Source organism: Eschrichtius robustus, chromosome 13, assembly GCF_028021215.1.
Source record: "Eschrichtius robustus isolate mEscRob2 chromosome 13, mEscRob2.pri, whole genome shotgun sequence".
In the NCBI taxonomy this organism is placed as follows: Eukaryota; Metazoa; Chordata; class Mammalia; order Artiodactyla; family Eschrichtiidae; genus Eschrichtius; species Eschrichtius robustus.
Genome location: NC_090836.1, coordinates 48,107,579 through 48,125,697, shown reverse-complemented (window position 1 = coordinate 48,125,697; position 18,119 = coordinate 48,107,579). Strand labels below are relative to the sequence as shown.

At 49.0% G+C, this 18,119-nt stretch overlaps 1 protein-coding gene across 2 annotated transcripts; it reads left to right on the top strand.

Annotated features, from left to right (window-relative positions):
- The first annotated feature begins 34 nt into the window (after positions 1–34).
- Positions 35–17,867, top strand: AVIL (advillin). Of its 2 annotated transcripts, XM_068560371.1 has the most exons (20): positions 35–117; positions 2,327–2,411; positions 3,764–3,838; positions 4,560–4,756; positions 6,173–6,281; positions 6,372–6,482; positions 6,748–6,950; positions 7,385–7,463; positions 7,592–7,690; positions 8,381–8,534; positions 8,637–8,737; positions 9,219–9,356; positions 9,461–9,619; positions 10,410–10,589; positions 12,074–12,219; positions 12,330–12,474; positions 13,949–14,137; positions 14,767–14,835; positions 15,761–15,877; positions 17,294–17,867. In XM_068560371.1, exons 2-20 carry the CDS (start codon positions 2,346–2,348, stop codon positions 17,405–17,407), a joined length of 2,451 nt encoding a protein of 816 aa, XP_068416472.1. In that variant the 5' UTR covers positions 35–117; positions 2,327–2,345; the 3' UTR covers positions 17,408–17,867. The 2 variants fall into 2 exon arrangements, with proteins under 2 accessions (XP_068416472.1, XP_068416471.1); XM_068560370.1 differs by having other exon boundaries at positions 8,381–8,737.
- Positions 17,868–18,119: the final 252 nt, after the last annotated feature.

The window sequence follows — 18,119 nt, the reverse complement described above, 5'->3', positions numbered from 1 at the left end:
GTATGCGCAGCCATTACTAAGGTAAGGCAGCAGGACCTGGAACCTCCAGCATTGGGTGGTTCCTCAACAGTGCTTACCCGCCAGAAAACTGGGAAGACCGCTGAGAGAGAAGGCAAGGTAAGTTCTATTTGGTTTATGGATGCACGTCAATAGAGCAATTTTACTTGAACTAGAAAGAAACAAAAGAGAGAGGAGATTAAAATTTCCTTGGCTTTGTGTTCTCGGATGAGGCTTTTAAAGGGTTGAACCAGGAGTTTGTGACCAGTTTTGCAGACTTCCTGCTGAGAAGTCGAGGTGCTTTTTAGAGACCACAAAACATAGGGCACACTTTCAAAAGCTTGGAAAGATTCACCCATCTCAAAGAGATGGTATGGGGCAAGGCAGAAATTTAAACCAGCTTCCTCTGGGGTCCGTTCCTAGGAGTATTGGTAAGAATTAAGGGCCACCAGCTTTTAAACTGGGATTTCAAAACTGCACCCCGCCCAGCGGTTTGTGCAGTGGTATCAAAGGGTGCTGAGTTGATAAATCAGGACTTGAGGAGGAGGGAGGGAGAGACTGAGCTTTGGGGGACTTTGCTCAGTCCCCCAGTCACATTTTCTGGGTGTTCCAGTATGGCAAAGTCCCTGCTTTGAGCATGTCCTCTCCTGCATTTCAGGGACCCTGGCCCAGTGAGCATTTTGATTGCTAAGTCCCTGCTGGAAAATGGGACTGTTTTTGGCCTCTGGACTCACAGTTCTAATTAGTGCCAGCTCGTTTGACTTTTACCAGGTTTACTCTTAACCTCTCTCCAAGGAATGAATTCCTTGTCCCCTTCCCCTAATTGGGTCACAGCATTTGCCTTTAATGACTGAAATCTAGGGTCTGAAGAAAACCTGAACAAATATTTCCTGGCAATTCTAAGCAGCACAGGGTGGGGCAGTGCCAATTATCAAATTAAATCCTTAAACACTGGCAGCTCCGCATCACTGCTCTGCGTTAGTCCTGCTGTAGCAGTAGACAAAGAGAGTTTTTTGTTTGTCTTTTGTTTTGTTTTTTTGCCAATGTCCATACTAGATAATGGCACATACTCTCCAAACCTGGGTTCATCCGCCAAGGCTTAAGAAAAGAATGGCCAGACATGCTCCTCTTAACAAGCACAATATGCCTCCAAATAGCAAAACCCCAGATAGTCCTTTCTGGGTGGGGTTGTTTTTTCTTTTGTTTCTTTTTCTTTATCCTATGTATCTTCATCAGGCCCTTCCTTTTTCCTTTGCCTCTTGGGAGCGTTCATCAGTGATGTGTATCAATTAGATTGCAAGCCCCTTGAGAGCAAGAACCAGGCAGGAATTTTCATTATTTAAAGCCTGTGTGGCCATGGACGTGTAGGTGCTTGATAACCCTAGACGCACTTCGAACAGAGATGGTACGCAGTCCACACTCCTCTTTACCTCTTCCTCCCTCTCCCCACCCTGTCTGTGGGCGGCCACAGAACCACTGTCTGGGTCTGTGTGGGAGGGGGCGGGGGGTGGGGGGAGGGTCTTCCCACAGGCCACGCCTACCTGCCCCTGCTGGCACCCTGAACTCTTTGTCCCAGGCACAGCCCTGCCATTTTACTTTCCCTTTTCTTCTGTGAGACACAGGGAATATATTAGTCATGTGACAGAAGCAGAACGGGTTGTCTGAGTTTTAGGATAGTTTACTTAAAAAAGTCTGGGAAGTAAAAGATCAAATTGTTGACTGTGGAGAGGACCTGGCAAGCAGGGAGTCTGGGAGAGTTAGAGGGATTGGGAATGAAAGAAGGAAACACAGTTTGGAAATACTTACTCCGACATGGGCTTTTCAATCCCATGTGCCACTGAATTTAGGTAAGTTAGGAAGGGCTGCAGTACATCACAGAAACTAGAAAAGAGCACAGATTTTAAGATCAGGTATGGATTCCATTCTAGTGATATTGAGTAAATTATTTAACCTCCCTGAACCTCAATTTTCCCACAATGTAAGACAAAGAAAATATACTCAGCTTATGAGAGAACATAAAGTCAACCAACACAGGGCTTAGCATATTTGTCACCCCTTCAGTAAATAATCATGGCTGTGTTATCAGAGCTCTTAACAAGGAAAGTGGCAAGTGGGAAGCAGAATTTCCGGTGGGGATCCCTGGGCCAGCCAGCCTTACGACATGAACTTGGACAAGTCATTTTCCGCATCACTGTGAGATAGTGCAGGGATGCACCACAAGGACATGGCAGGATGGCTGACAAGAGATTGGGAAGTGACTTAGGAGGAAAGCTGGCTGGATGACTGCTGTGAGAGGTGTCATCTCCGTGCTTGCTCTGTGATGTTTCAGTCCCAGGAAGACAAGTGCCATGTCTCTGAGCAGTGCCTTTCAGGCTGTGGGCAACGACCCTGGGATCATCACCTGGAGAATAGAGGTGAGCTGGGCTGGATCGGGGCAGAAGACTCTGGTCGGCTGAAGGCCCTCCACACGCCTTGGTCTCCTGTCTGTGGTTCAACAACAGTGAGAGGCAGCTCCAAAGGGCACGTTTTCCGATCCTTGACCCCTCCTGGGTGCTCAGAGCAGGCGGGTGACAGGTGGAGGCAATGTTCTTGGCCTTGGAGAGCAGGGCTCCAAGCAAAAATAGGCTTGCCTTTTATCCAGCCATCTGCATTTCTAGTAAATGCCCTGGAGAGATGGGTGGGGCCCAAGCCCCGAGACACCTGGCCGCTTCTGTCAGGACAATGGAAACTGTCTTCCACGGGGCACTCTGGCTCCTGCAGGGTGGTAGGAAGATTTGGCGGGTACAGCACAGATCGGTGCCCTGCTCATCCCTTCTCCCACTCGGGCTTGAGCCCCTCTGGCTGACCTCAAGCTCTAGCGGTCTATAGTTGGGAACCGCCCTGGCCTGGCAGCCTCACCCCACCTCCCTGCTCTGAGCCCAGTGAGTGGCTCTGCTGCAGAAAACGCAGAGGTGATGTGCCCCACCTCACCATCCTCCACCACGAGGGGAGTCACAGCCCCCCAGCAAGCAGCTCAGAGCTTGTGAGAGCCCAGGTCACTCCCACTGTTTTAAGGCTCCCGGTTTATTTAAAAACTAATAAGTACTAAAAGAGTTAAGCAAATTGTGGGATATTTAACATTTTTACATTTAACACACATATTTTACACAGAATACACTCAAACATGACTGCAGGTTTACCTACTTGGAGATAGTGATGAAAGTCCACATCTGAGGCCATTGCAATGGCTCTCCTGGGACGAGCCAGACATGCAGGTGACAGGTGCATCAGGGCTCCAACCCAGACTCCAAATACAGAGCCCTCGGCAGGAAGCCTGCACACGGCCGGCACTCCCCCCCAGAGCCTCACAGAATCCTGGCTCCCCCCCCATTCTCTCAGAACTTGGCCAGCTCTTGGTGGTCAGAGTCAGCGCTGGAGGCACTCTGGTGCAGCGGCTCAGAGATGGGCTTTTACTTGAGGGCTTACACCCAACTCTACAAAGGACTGAGGCAGCTCACAGGCTGTAGCAAGATGAGGCCAAGCAGGCGGTGCGAGGAGGATGGGGTGAGGACAGGCACCCAGATCCAGACCCAGGGCCGGGCAGGTGGAGTTCAGCAGAAGCCAGAGGGGTGGCCGCGCTAATCCTGTGGCTGACCGCCACGCCCCGTGGGGACATCTCCCTTCTCTCCCCTGCTGCCTGTGTCAATGATGGCGTGCAGGGGGAGGCCTGGGGGGGTCGGGGGAGGAGGGAGAGAATGCAGCCTATACACACCCCTTGTCCTTCCAGAAAATGGAGCTGGCGCTGGTGCCCCTGAATGCCCACGGCATCTTCTATGAGGGGGACTGCTACCTCATCCTCTCGGTGAGCACCATACCCCCCATTCCCATGAGCTGCTCCCCTGAGAGCCAGCTCTGGGGCCCCACTGGGAGATCTGCCCATGAGGTTAACCTGGTATCCATCTTGATTCTTCCTTGCTGTTATATAGAACAGGCCTCCACTTTGACTATCAAAGGGTTTCTTAGGCCAGGGTTTTAAATTTTGCATCAGAGGGTATGGGTGTGGCCCTCAGTCTGAACCTCAGCGAGTAGCCTACAGCAGCACTTCTCCCTCCGGGACCCAGACCCCAGATGACAGTGCTGTGAAGGAAGGCCAGGTGGATACAAGGCCATCTCTGGCCTCAAAGTACTCATCTAGCGGAGGAAACAATCTCCCGCGTGGACAGTACTGACAGAGCCATGCAGATGGACAGCAGCACTGTGCCAGATGTGCAAGTGCAGGGGTGCGAAGGAGCAGCAAGAAAAGCCTGCAGTCCAACCCGGAAAAGATCCCCATTGGTCTCTGTTTATTTTGAGAACAATAAGCTGTCAACATTCCCCAGATGTGGGGAGGGATTTGGGCTGCCAGGGCTTGAGCCACAGAGGAGGTCTGCACCCGGGCCACTGCAGGGAGGGAGGGAGGGGCCCCAAGCCTGCCAAGGGCAGGACACAAGTCACCGTAGGCCACGTTCTTCCCACGCCAGAAGGGCCAGCAGCGAAGGGGAGGCCAGCTGGCGCCTGACCTCATCTCTCTGACTACATCCCAGACCCGGAGAGTGGGCAGCATCCTCTCCCAGGACATCCACTTCTGGATTGGGAAGGACTCCTCGCAGGATGAGAAGAGCTGCGTAGCCATCTACACTACGCAGCTGGACGACTACCTGGGGGGCAGCCCCGTGCAGCACCGGGAGGTCCAGTGCCACGAGTCCGACACCTTCCGCGGCTACTTCAAGAAGGGCATCATGTGAGTAGCTATGCACAGAGCAAGGACGTAACCGCAGTTTACCAAAGAGGAAACCAAAAGGGCCAAAACGTATATGAAGAAAGTCATCAGAGAAATGCAAATCCAAACAAAGCCATCATTTCCACCTACTAGAGCAGCGTAAATTAGAGAGCTGAGAGGCTCCAAGTGTCGTCGAAGCTCTGGGGAGACAGGTGCCCTGCTGGTGCAAGTGAGGACTGGCCCAGCATTCCGGAGAGTAGTCTGCTGCCACTGGGGCAGATCTCACCCCCCGGGGTGTGACCCAAAGGAGCGCTCACGTTCCCAGGTCCACAAGGGCACATGAGCCAGAACGTTCACATTAGTGGTGGTGGGAAGCTGCAGGCAATGTGGACAGGAAAAACACTCCGCGACACGGCGGAGTACCATACCACAGCTGGAAGCAACAGATTAGAGGCACATCGGACATGTGGACAGACCTTAAAAACACGGGGCTTAGGGAGCACAGGTAGAAAACAGGCTTGAAATATAGAACAGAATGCCAGTGTCCGTTTTTAAAAAAATACATAAACTCAAAACAACAGGCCACATTTTACCAGAAAGAAAATAAAAAGACAGATGTTAAACTGTTAGAATGGATGCCTATGGAGGGGAGAGAAAGGGGTAGGGTATGCAGATAAAAGGGAACACACAAATACTTACTACAAGAGAGGGGTCTCATAAAGGCCAATGGTGAAAACCTTCCACGAACTGAGGAGCTTGATTACCTCAAAACTTTGCACTTGAGATTGAAAAGAAAAAGGAATTCCAGTGGGCTTGAGAGTTCTGAGGCTGGTCCAAGGCCAGCTTCTTGCAGGTCAGCAGTCCCCACTGAGGACCTACTGGGCACAGAGCACCACAGTGAGTCACCAGGGAACCCTCTGCTCCCCGTGGCTTTCTGCGTGCCCTTCACGTGTGGGACGCCTGGGGGAGGCTGGGCTGGGGTGAGGGCCAGGGGCGGGAGAGCGGATTCCTGGAGTGAGTTGGTTTTAAGGCCACGGTGTCATTAATGTTTCTGCTCCCGCCTGACTTGTGCCCCTCTCCCCATCACACGCGACATTCACACAGTTTCTAGAACGAAACAAAACAAGTTCTTCTGTGCTCTGGGGACTTCATCAGTGATGCACCCTCTGTCTGGAGAACTAGTCCTCTGGTGGTTGGTTCCTACTCTTAATATCCCAGCTCAAATGTCAGTCCTTCGGAGAAGACTGCCCTGAACACGCTGTCCAAAAGCCCATCGCTGAGTGCACCTCTGTGGCAATGGTGACCAGCATCTATGTTTACCCGGCTCATTTACTGTCATCACCCGCGTGGGCAGAGGTTGCATCTGTGTGACCCACAACTGTCTCCCCAGTACCTAGCACATAGCAGGTGCTCAATAAATAACGGATGTTCCCTCAGCTACAAGAAGGGGGGTGTGGCCTCTGGGATGAAGCACGTGGAGACCAATACCTACGACGTGAAGCGGCTGCTGCACGTGAAGGGGAAGAGAAACATCAGGGCCACCGAGGTAAGTCCTGCCCCTTGTCTGTCCTGGGCCCAGGGCCTCACCGCCTAGCACCTAAGAACTCCTCCTACATAATGTCTACCTCCCCTGCAGGTGGAAATGAGCTGGGACAGTTTTAACCGAGGTGATGTCTTCCTGCTGGACCTTGGGAAGGTCATCATCCAGTGGAATGGCCCAGAGAGCAGCAGTAGGGAGCGTCTGAAGGTGTGGCCTGTTCTGTTGCTCCCTCCTCTCCCCCAGGGCCTCAGGGGCTTGCACTCCCTCAGCTGCCCTTTCCTTCTTCTTTCCTCGCTGGCTCTTTCCTGCCCTTCAAGCCAGACCCCTGCCTTTGAGCAGCATCTGTTTCAGAGACAGGCCACATGTGCGAGCCCGCGACTCAGCCTGGGCTCCTCAGCATCAGGGTAACTCCTGTGTCTGGGATCCAGGCTGCTCCTCCGGGAGCTGAGTGCTTCCTCGGGCTTCTTTACAGGCTATGCTTCTGGCAAAGGATATTCGGGACAGGGAGCGAGGGGGCCGTGCTGAAATAGGAGTAATAGAGGGAGACAAGGAGGCGGCCAGTCCAGAGCTGATGAAGGTCCTTCAGGACACCCTCGGCCGGCACTCCATTATCAAGCCTGCGGTCCCCGATGAGATCATAGATCAGCAGCAGAAATCAAATATCACGCTGTATCAGTGAGTAGTTAAGCCTGGCTGCTGCTTGGAAGCTGGGGTAGGGGGAAGGTGTCCCCCCGGAAAACCAGCACTTCTGCTTGGCTCCTCGTTTGGGGTGCAGGTGACTGGCTTTCTTTCAGTCTTCTTCAAATGCAGCTTCTATAAGGAGCTCAGTGTTCCCTGAGCAGCTACCATCTGCTCTTGTTAGCAACTCTTCCTGGTCTCTGGGGGAGACCATTCCTTTGCTCAGATCTATACGTGCCTAGAGATGTGGACAGGATAACGTTCGGGAGAACAGAGTGCATCACATTCCTGTCTGCATTCAAGCCATGCCTGTCGCAAGAAGTCGAACTCTACCCAGAAACTCCATTCTAAGACAAAGCCATGAAATATCAGATTGACTACACGATGCTTTGTAGAAGAGAAGGTACAGGCTAACCTCTCCCCTTCTCTAGTGTCTCAGACTCAGCTGGGCAGCTGGCGGTCACAGAGGTAGCAACGAGGCCTCTGGTCCAGGGCTTACTGAACCATGATGTAAGTAGAGCTTGGGTGGGCTTGGCTTGGGGTAGCCAGACCTGGCTTCAGAGGCAGACCCTACGGAAAGGCCTTCCTCATGGTCTTGGGCAGGAGTAACCACTTTTATCCCTGACCATCTGCTTCAGGACTGCTACATCCTGGACCAAAGTGGAACCAAGGTCTATGTGTGGAAAGGAAGAGGAGCCACAAAGGTTGAGAAACAGATGGCCATGTCTAAAGCTCTGGTAGGAGCTATGGATGTGCAATAGTGTCCAAAAAATTCTGTCCATAACACATCAGATGTGCTCAGAGAGCCATATTAGGCACCAGAGCATAGAACATCGCAGTTACATACATGACTTCAAAGTCAGACAGACAAACTGGGATTCAAATCCAGGTTTAATGCCATCTCCTGGGGTTGTTGTGAGGATTAAGTAACATTTATAAAGCACTCAGAACAATACCTGGCACACACAGCTGCTCAGTAAAAGGTGGCTGTTATTATTGAAGGCGATATCACATATCAAGGTCAATGGCCCTGTCCTCAAGGAGCTTATGACATTGTGCAGACCATGCAGATGAACCAGGCAGGATGCACTTACAAAGCAAAAAAGGGGCAATGAAGGTGATACAAAGTCAGTAGAGTACAGGAGTGCTGAAGGAACACAGAATAGAGGATCTTACCAAAAAAAAAAAAAATCAGTAATAATCAGGACAGGCCAATGAAGAGATGCCAGAATGTTCCGCTCAGTCCTTTCCTTGAGGGCAGGTAACTTGGTCCCTAGACAGAAGTGAGTTAGAATTTGACTCTGACTCCCAGAAGGGAACAATCCTACCAACTGGCTTCACAGGGGTGAATCACCAGCCAAGTCAAGAGCCCAGTGCAGTCCCTGACTGACCTGTCCTTCGGGGGTGGGGGTGGGGGGCTCCTGCAGAACTTCATCAAGATGAAGGGCTACCCCAGCAGTACCAACGTGGAGACCGTCAGTGATGGTACTGAGTCAGCCATGTTCAAGCAGCTGTTCCAGAAGTGGTCAGTGAAGGAACAGACCGTGGGTCTGGGGAAAACGTTCAGCATTGGTAAAATCGGTAAGATTGCCCCCAGATCGTGTTCTCACTGCCGGGACTCTTTAGAAAGGCAGGCACAGGTGCTTTTTGCTCACTTGGCTTCTCCCAACCCCTTCCGTGCAGCTAACGTTTTCCGGGATAAATTTGATGTGACTCTGCTGCACACCAAACCAGAGGTGGCAGCCCAGGAAAGAATGGTCGACGACGGCAACGGCAACGTTGAGGTAAGCCCAGTGACCCACATCCCAGGGCAGGCGGCAGCACTGGCCCTCCTGGCTGCTCTGCTGTACAGAAGGGGCACGTGATTCCGTGTCTGCTTTGCTTTCCTTTCCGCCTCTGGCACCTCAGGACTATTCAAAGGGGTGTCTGAGTCTGCAGGGTTTTCCCACAATTCTTCACGGAAGTGAAAGGCAGATACTCCAGTGTGCTATCAATAACTCACCTGGCAGACATATTCAAATCATCTCTGAGCCATGATGGGGATGCATCTGACCAGGGACGATCCAGTTCTTGGGATTCAAATCATGCAGATGTGATAAGCCCTCACCACTGGAAAGAAGCACCAGAGGGGGAAGGTGTACTTTGAATGGACATTAGTGCCTCACCCACCTGGATTCTCTGCTGAGCATGGCCCAGTTCCCTCCAGGTAGCTGTTTCTTCACAGGACTCCCATCTCTGGGGAACTGTGTCTCCTTCTATGCCTAGGTCTGGAGAATTGAAAACCTGGAGCTGGTCCCCGTGGAGCATCAGTGGTATGGCTTCTTTTATGGGGGAGACTGCTATCTGGTTCTCTATACGTACGAGATGCACGGGAAGCCGCACTACATCTTGTACATCTGGCAGGTAGGCCTGGGGCAGGCTCTCAGCTTTGGATCCTGGCGCCTCCTCTGGCCACTGAGCTAGGGCCGGGGGTAGCAGGGACCCATCGCACCCGCTCACCACTGCAGGGCCGCCACGCCTCACAGGATGAGCTGGCAGCCTCGGCATACCAGGCGGTGGAGGTGGACCGGCAGTTTGATGGGGCCCCTGTGCAGGTTCGGGTTACCATGGGGAAGGAGCCACGCCACTTCATGGCCATCTTCAAAGGAAAGCTGGTTATCTTCGAGGTGAGAGCCCTCAGATAAAATTACACCATAAGCAGAATGCTCAGAACCAGCAGGTCAGCAGGAGACTACAGTAGAGGAGAGGAGGGGTAGAGAGCAGGGCTTGGGGAAGACATAGACAAGGGGGTGAATCTCTCTAAGACACTGAAGTGAATCCCGACTGCCTAGGGCTTCAGGTCCAAACCACTTCCTAATTCATGTTCAAGGTCTTTTATAATCTGACCCATATTACCTGTGCAGGCGCATCACCCTCAGCTCCCTAGCCTACACACTCCACTCCCATCAGGTGGGTGTCCTCATTAGACCTCACATGTGCCATATCATTACCTGTCCACCTCCCCCAGAGAATGTGCCCCTTCAGATTCAAGTTCCATTTCTTCCATGAAGCCCTGGCTGAAGCACTACCAGGAATGTATAATGTCACATGTTTGATATACACAAGACTGTGGTCAAGTCCTAGTCTTGTCATTTATTAGCCAAGTTTCTAAGCCTGTTTCCCCATCTGCACTGTGGGATAATAATACCTACTTCACAAAGTTATTATGAGGATCTATAAAATGATGTAGATAAGGCACCAGCAAAGAGCCTGGCATATAACCAAGGTTTCAGAATGAAAGCTAATACTATTGGTACCATAACTCCAGCTCACCTCAGCCTCTCCCCGTTAGCCTAGACGCTCCTTGAGGGCAAAGACGGTGTCAAACAAACACATCCATGTTCTCCACAATGCTAGCCCAGTGCCCGGCGCACATGGTGCACCTTAGTTCTGGACTCTGCTTTTCTCTCTGTCTAGGGTGGGACTTCCAGGAAGGGAAATGCCGAGCCCGATCCTCCGGTAAGGCTCTTCCAGATTCAAGGAAATGACAAATCTAACACCAAAGCGGTGGAGGTTCCAGCCTTCACCTCCTCCCTAAACTCCAATGATGTCTTTCTGCTGCGGACCCAGACAGAGCACTACCTGTGGTATGGCAAGGTAGGATGGCTGGCCCAGTGGTCGTACCAGCCCCTCGGAGCCCAGCCCTGCACCAACCCTCCTGTCAGCAAGGGCAAAGGAACTAAAGAGTAGGCTGGAGCAATCCTCAAAAAAAGGAACCTTTTCCTAAAGGATCTTCAAAGGGACTGACAGTGTTCCCCACAATTAGGCCTCCAATTAGAAACTCACTAACACACTGCTTATATCCAGGAGACCCTCCATAAACCTCTAAACACATGGAGGCTGGATGCAGGCTGGATAAGTCAATCTTTCCACACCAGTTTGGTGAACTGTAACAGGACAGCCATGAACACTGAACAAAAACACTAAAAATGTGATTTTTGTCAATTTAGATTACATCTGCATTAAAAAGCACTAAAATTGTTTTGCAAAAGAGAATTGAACAGGAAAAGATGCTCAACATCATTAGTCATTAGGGAAATGCAAATGAAAACCCCAATGAGATACCACTACACACCTATTAGAATGACTGAAAAAAATAAAGATAATATCAAGTGCTGGTGAGGATGCAGAGCAATAGGAATTCTCACACACTGCCGGTGGGAAAGCAAATACGGCCTTCGGAGAACAATTTGACAGTTTCTTATAAAACATACACTTACCATATGACCCAGCAACCCCATTCCTGGGTATGTACCCATGCGAAATAAAAAACTATCTTCACACAAAAACCTGTACACAAATGTTTATAGCACTTTTATTTGTAATCACCAAAAACTGGAAGCAAACCAGCTGGAGGATGGATAAACAAACAGCGGTGCATCCACACAATGGGATACTACTCAGCTATGGAAAGGAACAAGCTGTTGATACCCGCAACTGCAAGGATGAATCTCAAATGCATTATGCTAAGTGCACAGTGCACTAGCACAAAGGCTACATAGTGTATGATTCCATTTATGACGTGCTGGAAAAGGCAAAACTATCATGATGGAGAACAGATCAGTGGTTGCCAGAGGTTAAGGATTCAGGGAGGGTTTGACTACAAAGGGGTAGGTAGCCCGAGGGAATTTTTGGCAGTGGTGACACGACTGCTCTGTTTTTGTTGTGGTGGTGGCAGCATGATTCTATGCATTCGTCAGGAGTCATAGAACTCTACGGCAAAAAGAGTGAATTTTCCTATATATAATTTAAAAAATAAACTTAAATTTCCTCTTAAAAAATAGTCAAAAGTAGGTGCTAAAATTCCAACTGAAAGCAAAACAAAGGTGACTTGTCAATATCCACTGTGGGTTTCAGAGTTTAGTCTTGTCCTTTGCCACCACTGTTTTCCTCCGTGCCCCCCGCCCCTTGCCCCCTGCCCCTCCCAGCACCAGAACAAACCTATCTATCTCCCCGTGCTGAGGTACTGTGGCTTGGTAGATGATCCCGGCTGCACTGAGCTATTAGTCTCAGACACTTTTTTCCCACATCAACGTGCCTGTGTGCAACTAACATCTGTGTTCTCCCCACCCGACTCTCAGGGGTCTAGTGGGGATGAGCGGGCAATGGCTAAGGAGCTGGCCGGACTTCTCTGTGATGGCACCGAGAACACAGTGGCTGAGGGCCAGGAGCCAGCTGAGTTCTGGGACCTGCTGGGAGGAAAAACTCCCTATGCCAATGACAAAAGGTAAAGGACCACAGCATCCCCTCCTCTTGGCTCCCCCTGCCTACCAGACTTGTGAACTGCACATGATTTCTAAGCAGCTCAGTTCCTCTACTAACTGGACTGTATTGCAGACTACAGCAGGAAATCCTAGATGTCCAGTCCCGTCTCTTTGAATGTTCCAATAAGACTGGCCGGTTCATTGTCACTGAGATCACAGACTTCACCCAGGATGACCTGAACCCAGATGATGTGATGCTCCTGGATACCTGGGACCAGGTAAGACAGCCAGAGAGCTTGGAACAAATGACAAAGATCCTCAAGCTTTAGGCTATTTTTTGTGTAGTACCTCTCCCCAACCCCCCAGATAAAGCCAGGGTAGCCCTGGACCATCCCCAAGTCAATCAAACATTTGTCAGTGGTGACCAAAGGAAGAACCTGCTTTTTGCCAGGGCTGGAGAGAACAGAATGTTGTTTAAAACTCACCATCCTGGGAATTTTCCCACTTTGCTTTAGGAAAATCACGCCATCCTATCATCATGCACTCCATTCTCTCAGGACCAAGCGCAGCAGGCTCCACACCCAGGGATATGGGCCTTTTAGGGAACAAAGGGATACGAAAGCGTACCTTCAAGGCAGCCCCTCCGCCACATCCCATTTTCTTCAATTCGGCTCAGCAAACATACTCAACACCTTGTCCGTTCTAATCACTGTGCTGGGTGTGGTGTCACCAAGGCCAAGGGCCTCATCCTACCCTCAGAGTTTACAGGCTGAGGGGGGGTGGAGGAGACCGGACATAGAAACATCATTTTAGTATGATGGAGGTACGTATGAGGTGCCATGGGAGCACAAATAAGGGGCACTCAACACAGTTTAGGGGTTCCGTGAAGACTTTCTGGAGGAGATGGCTCTCAGACTCAAAGGATAAACAGGCATTAATCAGGTAAAGAGGGCATTCAGGCAAAGGAAAACCAAGGCATGAATAGTCTAGTATACAGGGAACTACAAATAGTATCATCAGAGCATAAGACAGAGTTAAAAAGCACCCTAGAGGTGGAGCTAAAGAAGTAGGGGTGGGCCTTACCTACCATGTCAAGAAGTTTGAAATTCATTGGGGAAAGCTACTGAAATTTAAGCAGGCGAGTGACATGGTCAGACTGTGCTTTAGATAGATCACTCTGGCGAGTGTAGGAGAGGAGGGATGGCTTGTGAGGAAAAAGAAGACTGTATGTTGGGAGACCAATCAGCAGACTACCGTCCTAGTCCAGTAAGAGCAGCTGCTGGCCCACACAAGAGCTCTGGAGTAGAGACAGAGGGATGGTGACAGATTGGACAAAAGCATAGGAGGTAAATTAGCTAAGTCCTGGTGTTATGGAAGGCATTTAGGATGACTCCCAGGTTATTGCCTTGGGTGACTGAATGGACACCACTCACCAAGAATGAAGACACAGATACAAGTTTAGAAAAGAGCTACATTTTGGGGGTGTTATATTTGACGTGCTTGGAGTCAGCCAAGAGGAGGTGTTTTGCAGGAAGCTGGATTCAGGAAGCTAAAGTTCAGAGAGAGAGAGAGTTCAGGACTGGAGATGTAGATTTGGGAGATACATAAATCAAAATGAATCTGAGAAAAGCTTTACTCTGATGAGGCTGTGAACTGCTGACAGGGAAAGACAGGGCAGCATGTATGATCTAGTATTGATACTTAGCCCTTGGTATGAGCGCAATAACAAATACTCAATCTCTACCACAACAGGTGTTCTTGTGGATTGGGGCTGAGGCCAACGCCACAGAGAAGGAGAGCGCTCTTGCTACCGCCCAGGAGTACCTGCGCACTCACCCCAGTGGCCGAGACACCGGCACACCAATCCTGATCATTAAACAGGGGTTCGAGCCTCCCACATTCACAGGCTGGTTCTTGGCCTGGGACCCTCACATTTGGAGCGTAAGAACAGAGAGAACCGGGAAGATGTTCTTACTGCCAGGGCGCTCGGCACTAAGAGCTCAGTGGGATGGCGGGGTACTCAAGGGCTGAGTAAACCCAGGACCGCATCTCCCCCACTCCCTCTCCTCTCTCCGCTTTTTACTTTCCTTCTCTTTCGCGCCCACCAGGGCACTAAGTCCAGTTAGAGAATTCACAGCTTGCCTCAGGAACAAGCAGTGTGTGAAAAAGTAATAAAGTTTATAAAGTATATCCACACACATTACTTTTTGAGCTCTACATCCTGATAGCTAGGGAACATTGTTTCCTGTGTTAACAGATGAGGAATCTCAGAGGAGAAGTTATTTGTCTGAAGTCACAATTAACCAGTAGGAAGAAGCCAGGTTTACTGACTCCTAGTCAACTGCTCTTAGTATGAAGCATTGAGGGGCCACCAGCAAAGAATGCAGACCATGTTTAAGTACCTTCCAACCCTGCATAGACCCAGAAGGGGGGATTTTCATTTTTGCTTATCCCTGAAATGTCTTCTGTCCCCTGCCTTTTTTGCTTCTCTCGAGGGTACAGACCAGGCCTGACATGTCCCTCCCCTATAAGCAGCATCTCATGCTGTATTTTCTATCTCTTCTTTTCAGGCAGGGAAATCATATGAACAGTTAAAAGAAGAGCTGGGAGACGCTGCTGCTATCACGAGAATCACTGCTGTGAGTTTCTTGGAGGAGCTGTTCACAGGCAACCAGAGCCAGAGAGAAACAGCAAATGCTACAGATGCAACATGGCCAAAACCCTATCATGTCCTTCTTAGTATCACTCTGGTGGTCTATTTTGATATGAAGATTGTTTTAATCGGTAGAAATGCAGGTCTCAGAGCCAAGTTCCTTATTTTACTGCCTTCCAGAATTTAGAACAGACTTGCTGTTTAAAAAAACAACAAAAACAAAACCAAATTTTATTATTCAACTCTCTCCGTCATTCAGGACAAATTAAATTTACTGGTAGTATTTTTCAGAAATAATAAGCTTCTAACCCAAATGATAATGTTTATTAGTTTCTGACAGGGGCGTCCACAGAAACTCAGGCCATTACCCCTATTTTAATGGCCAAAAGAAGTGGAGCTTCTGGCCAGGAATCCAACAGCTCTTTAACATCAGGACAAGGACATGGCACCACTGTCCAAACGATCTGGCAGTTTTGTCCTTTGTGCTGTACAAACTCAGGATTTCAAAGCTAATGGCAATGTAGCATCCTTTAAAAATATTTAAAAGAAGTATGACTTCAATTTGAAGTCATTTGAAGGCTGGAAATGTAGAGCCCAAGTAAAAGTACCAATAGAAGGAAAGTGATCACAGTATTTAAATGATGTTTAAGCAAAACATCTAGGCCAAACTGGCTATACAGGATTTACCTTAGACTTACTGAATCACCTTCCCAAGAAGGACCCTAAAATCTGAATATTTTAGATTCCCAGACGATTCTGACATGCAGCCAGTTTTGGGAACCATTGTTCTAAAGGATGATTATAAAGTATGAAGTGGTAAAAACCAAAATTTAAATATTATAAACACAGAACTTCAACTGCACAGACCTGAAGAGTCTTTTATCCAGTGTCTACATTCTTATCTTCCCTAGGATATGAGGGACACAACCCTCTCCCTGAATTCTGAGCCAAAATATTACCCCGTAGAAGTTCTGTTGAAAAATCAGAGTCAGGAGTTGCCTGAGGATGTGAACCCTGCCAAAAAGGAGGTGAGTGGCTGCATCCGATGTAAGTGGAGCTCTCCATGAGTAAAGCACCATCTCAGTATACAGCCTAGGACAGATCTGGAGCGCTGTAAGCACTCAATAGACATCTGAATCACCCAGGAGCTCAAGCCGAAAACCCAGGGCTCCTTCTTGCTTCTTTTTTCTCACCTCCCACATCAATCCATCAGCTAGCTTCCATCTACTGCTCTCCATCTCTCTGCTGCCAGTATGGCCCCCAACTGGTTTCCACCCCTGCCCTACAATCTGTTCCCCACATAACAACCAATGGGCTTCTACAACAGATGATACTTTTCTATTTAAAACACCTTGAATGGCTTCCCACTGCACTTAGAATCCAAAGTTCTTCTGATGGCCCCGAAGGCCCCAAACAATCCGGCCCCTGCCCACATCTGATTTCATCTCACAGACCACTACCCTCTTCACTTACCGCCCTTCAGCCAGTGGCTGTTTTTCTGTTCCTCGAACATGAGCCTTTATGCTTGCTATTGCTCCTGCCTGAAAACATTTTTCTCCCAGATCATCAGACAACCAGCTCCTCCTCACTATTTAGGTCTCAGCTGCAATGCCACCTCCCCAGGAAGGCCTCCCCTGACCACCCCGACACTGCCTCCCTCACCGCCTATAGTCCCTTTATACTGGGTCACCGTCTATCTGCCCCGCTCCAGTGATACCCTCAAGAGCAAGGACCTTGTCTGTTTTGTTCACGCCCACATTCTCAGCTTTTCAGCATCTAGAATGGTGCCCAGCAGATCACAGGCACACCTTAAGTTTCAGCTGATTGAATTAACAGTCATGTTGAATGAACTAATTTATTTCCCCCTTGAAGGGGAAGGGCCTCTGGATTTTCCACAGTGTCTTATCTAACCAACTCTTAAGTATCTGGGCTGCAACTTTCTTGAAAACAGAGACCATATCTTAATAATTTTACTTGGACAGAAAATATTCATTAATCATTAATAAATAAATGTTAGGAGAATTTTATGCTCTCACTAAGGTCCACCTGATCTTGCACTTGAAAATGTCTGGATAAAAAATGGCACATAAGGGCAGAAAGCAAGGAAAACCATCACTCGATTTAGTTCTCCATTCAGCCAAAGCCTGATGTTCAGAACTTGTACATAATATAGAACCCATTTCTTGCCCTTCTGGCAAGACACTGGTGCCAGGTGGGGCTGTGAGCGAATCCAGCCAGGGCTTTCAGAGGCCAAGGTGGGACTCCACAAGCCAAAGAACTCTCCAATGAATAATTTAAGTCTATTAAAAACTTTCTGAAGAATTCATTCTACTTCCCCTTTCAAGGAACTACCTGGGACTCTCTCGGCCCCATTTCCCCGACTCCGTTAGCACTGACAGGTACTAGGTCTTCCTTCTAACTAAGAACTTTGTCTTCTCTCTTAGAATTACCTCTCTGAACAGGACTTTGTTGCTGTGTTTGGCATCACAAGAGGGCAATTTGCTGCTCTGCCTGGCTGGAAACAGCTCCAGATGAAGAAAGAAAAGGGGCTTTTCTGAGGAAAGGCATCTGCCTACTGCAAGACCCCAGAAGAAAGCAGATAGTGCCAGTACCAGGAAGGAATTTCTCTACTAATTTCTGTCTAACATCCAGCTACTTAATGTTGATACAGTAGGCTCTGCAAATCACAGCATGTTCTCCATTTTTCTCATCCTTGCGTTCCTTAGTTGTTATATACCTAAAATGTTAGCTGCCCACTTTTTAATTATTGTGGCCTCAGCAGAAAGCACTAAAACTGCAGGAATCTGGAGAAGTCAAAAGTAAGAGAACAAAAAAACTAAGTTTAGAGTGTTTAATATTGGGGCAAGGGCCTAAGTTTGTTTTAAATCTTAAGATCGGTATTTCCTATTTAACCCACAAAACATTGAAGTTATTCACATATACACCCTGAAGTCAAAATCTAAATGCTCAGAACTGTATGTGCCAGAGATTTTTAAATTTTCAAATAAAGATACCTGTAAGAGCAAATGGGAGTTCTTTTCAGTATTTTGGGTCTGCCCATTATGGTAACTATTTTGTTCTACTGGGAGAAATGTCTCAGTCCTGGGCAAGTAAAGAGGCACTGTTGAGTGAGCTCTCTGGATAACTGGAATCCCTGTTGACCTAAGAATGCCAAAATCTGCCTTACAGCTGTCCAGGGAACCTCAGTCCCCACCCATCCACACCCCACTATCCAGAGGAGAAACAGGGCCATGTGTTATTAATTTCAGT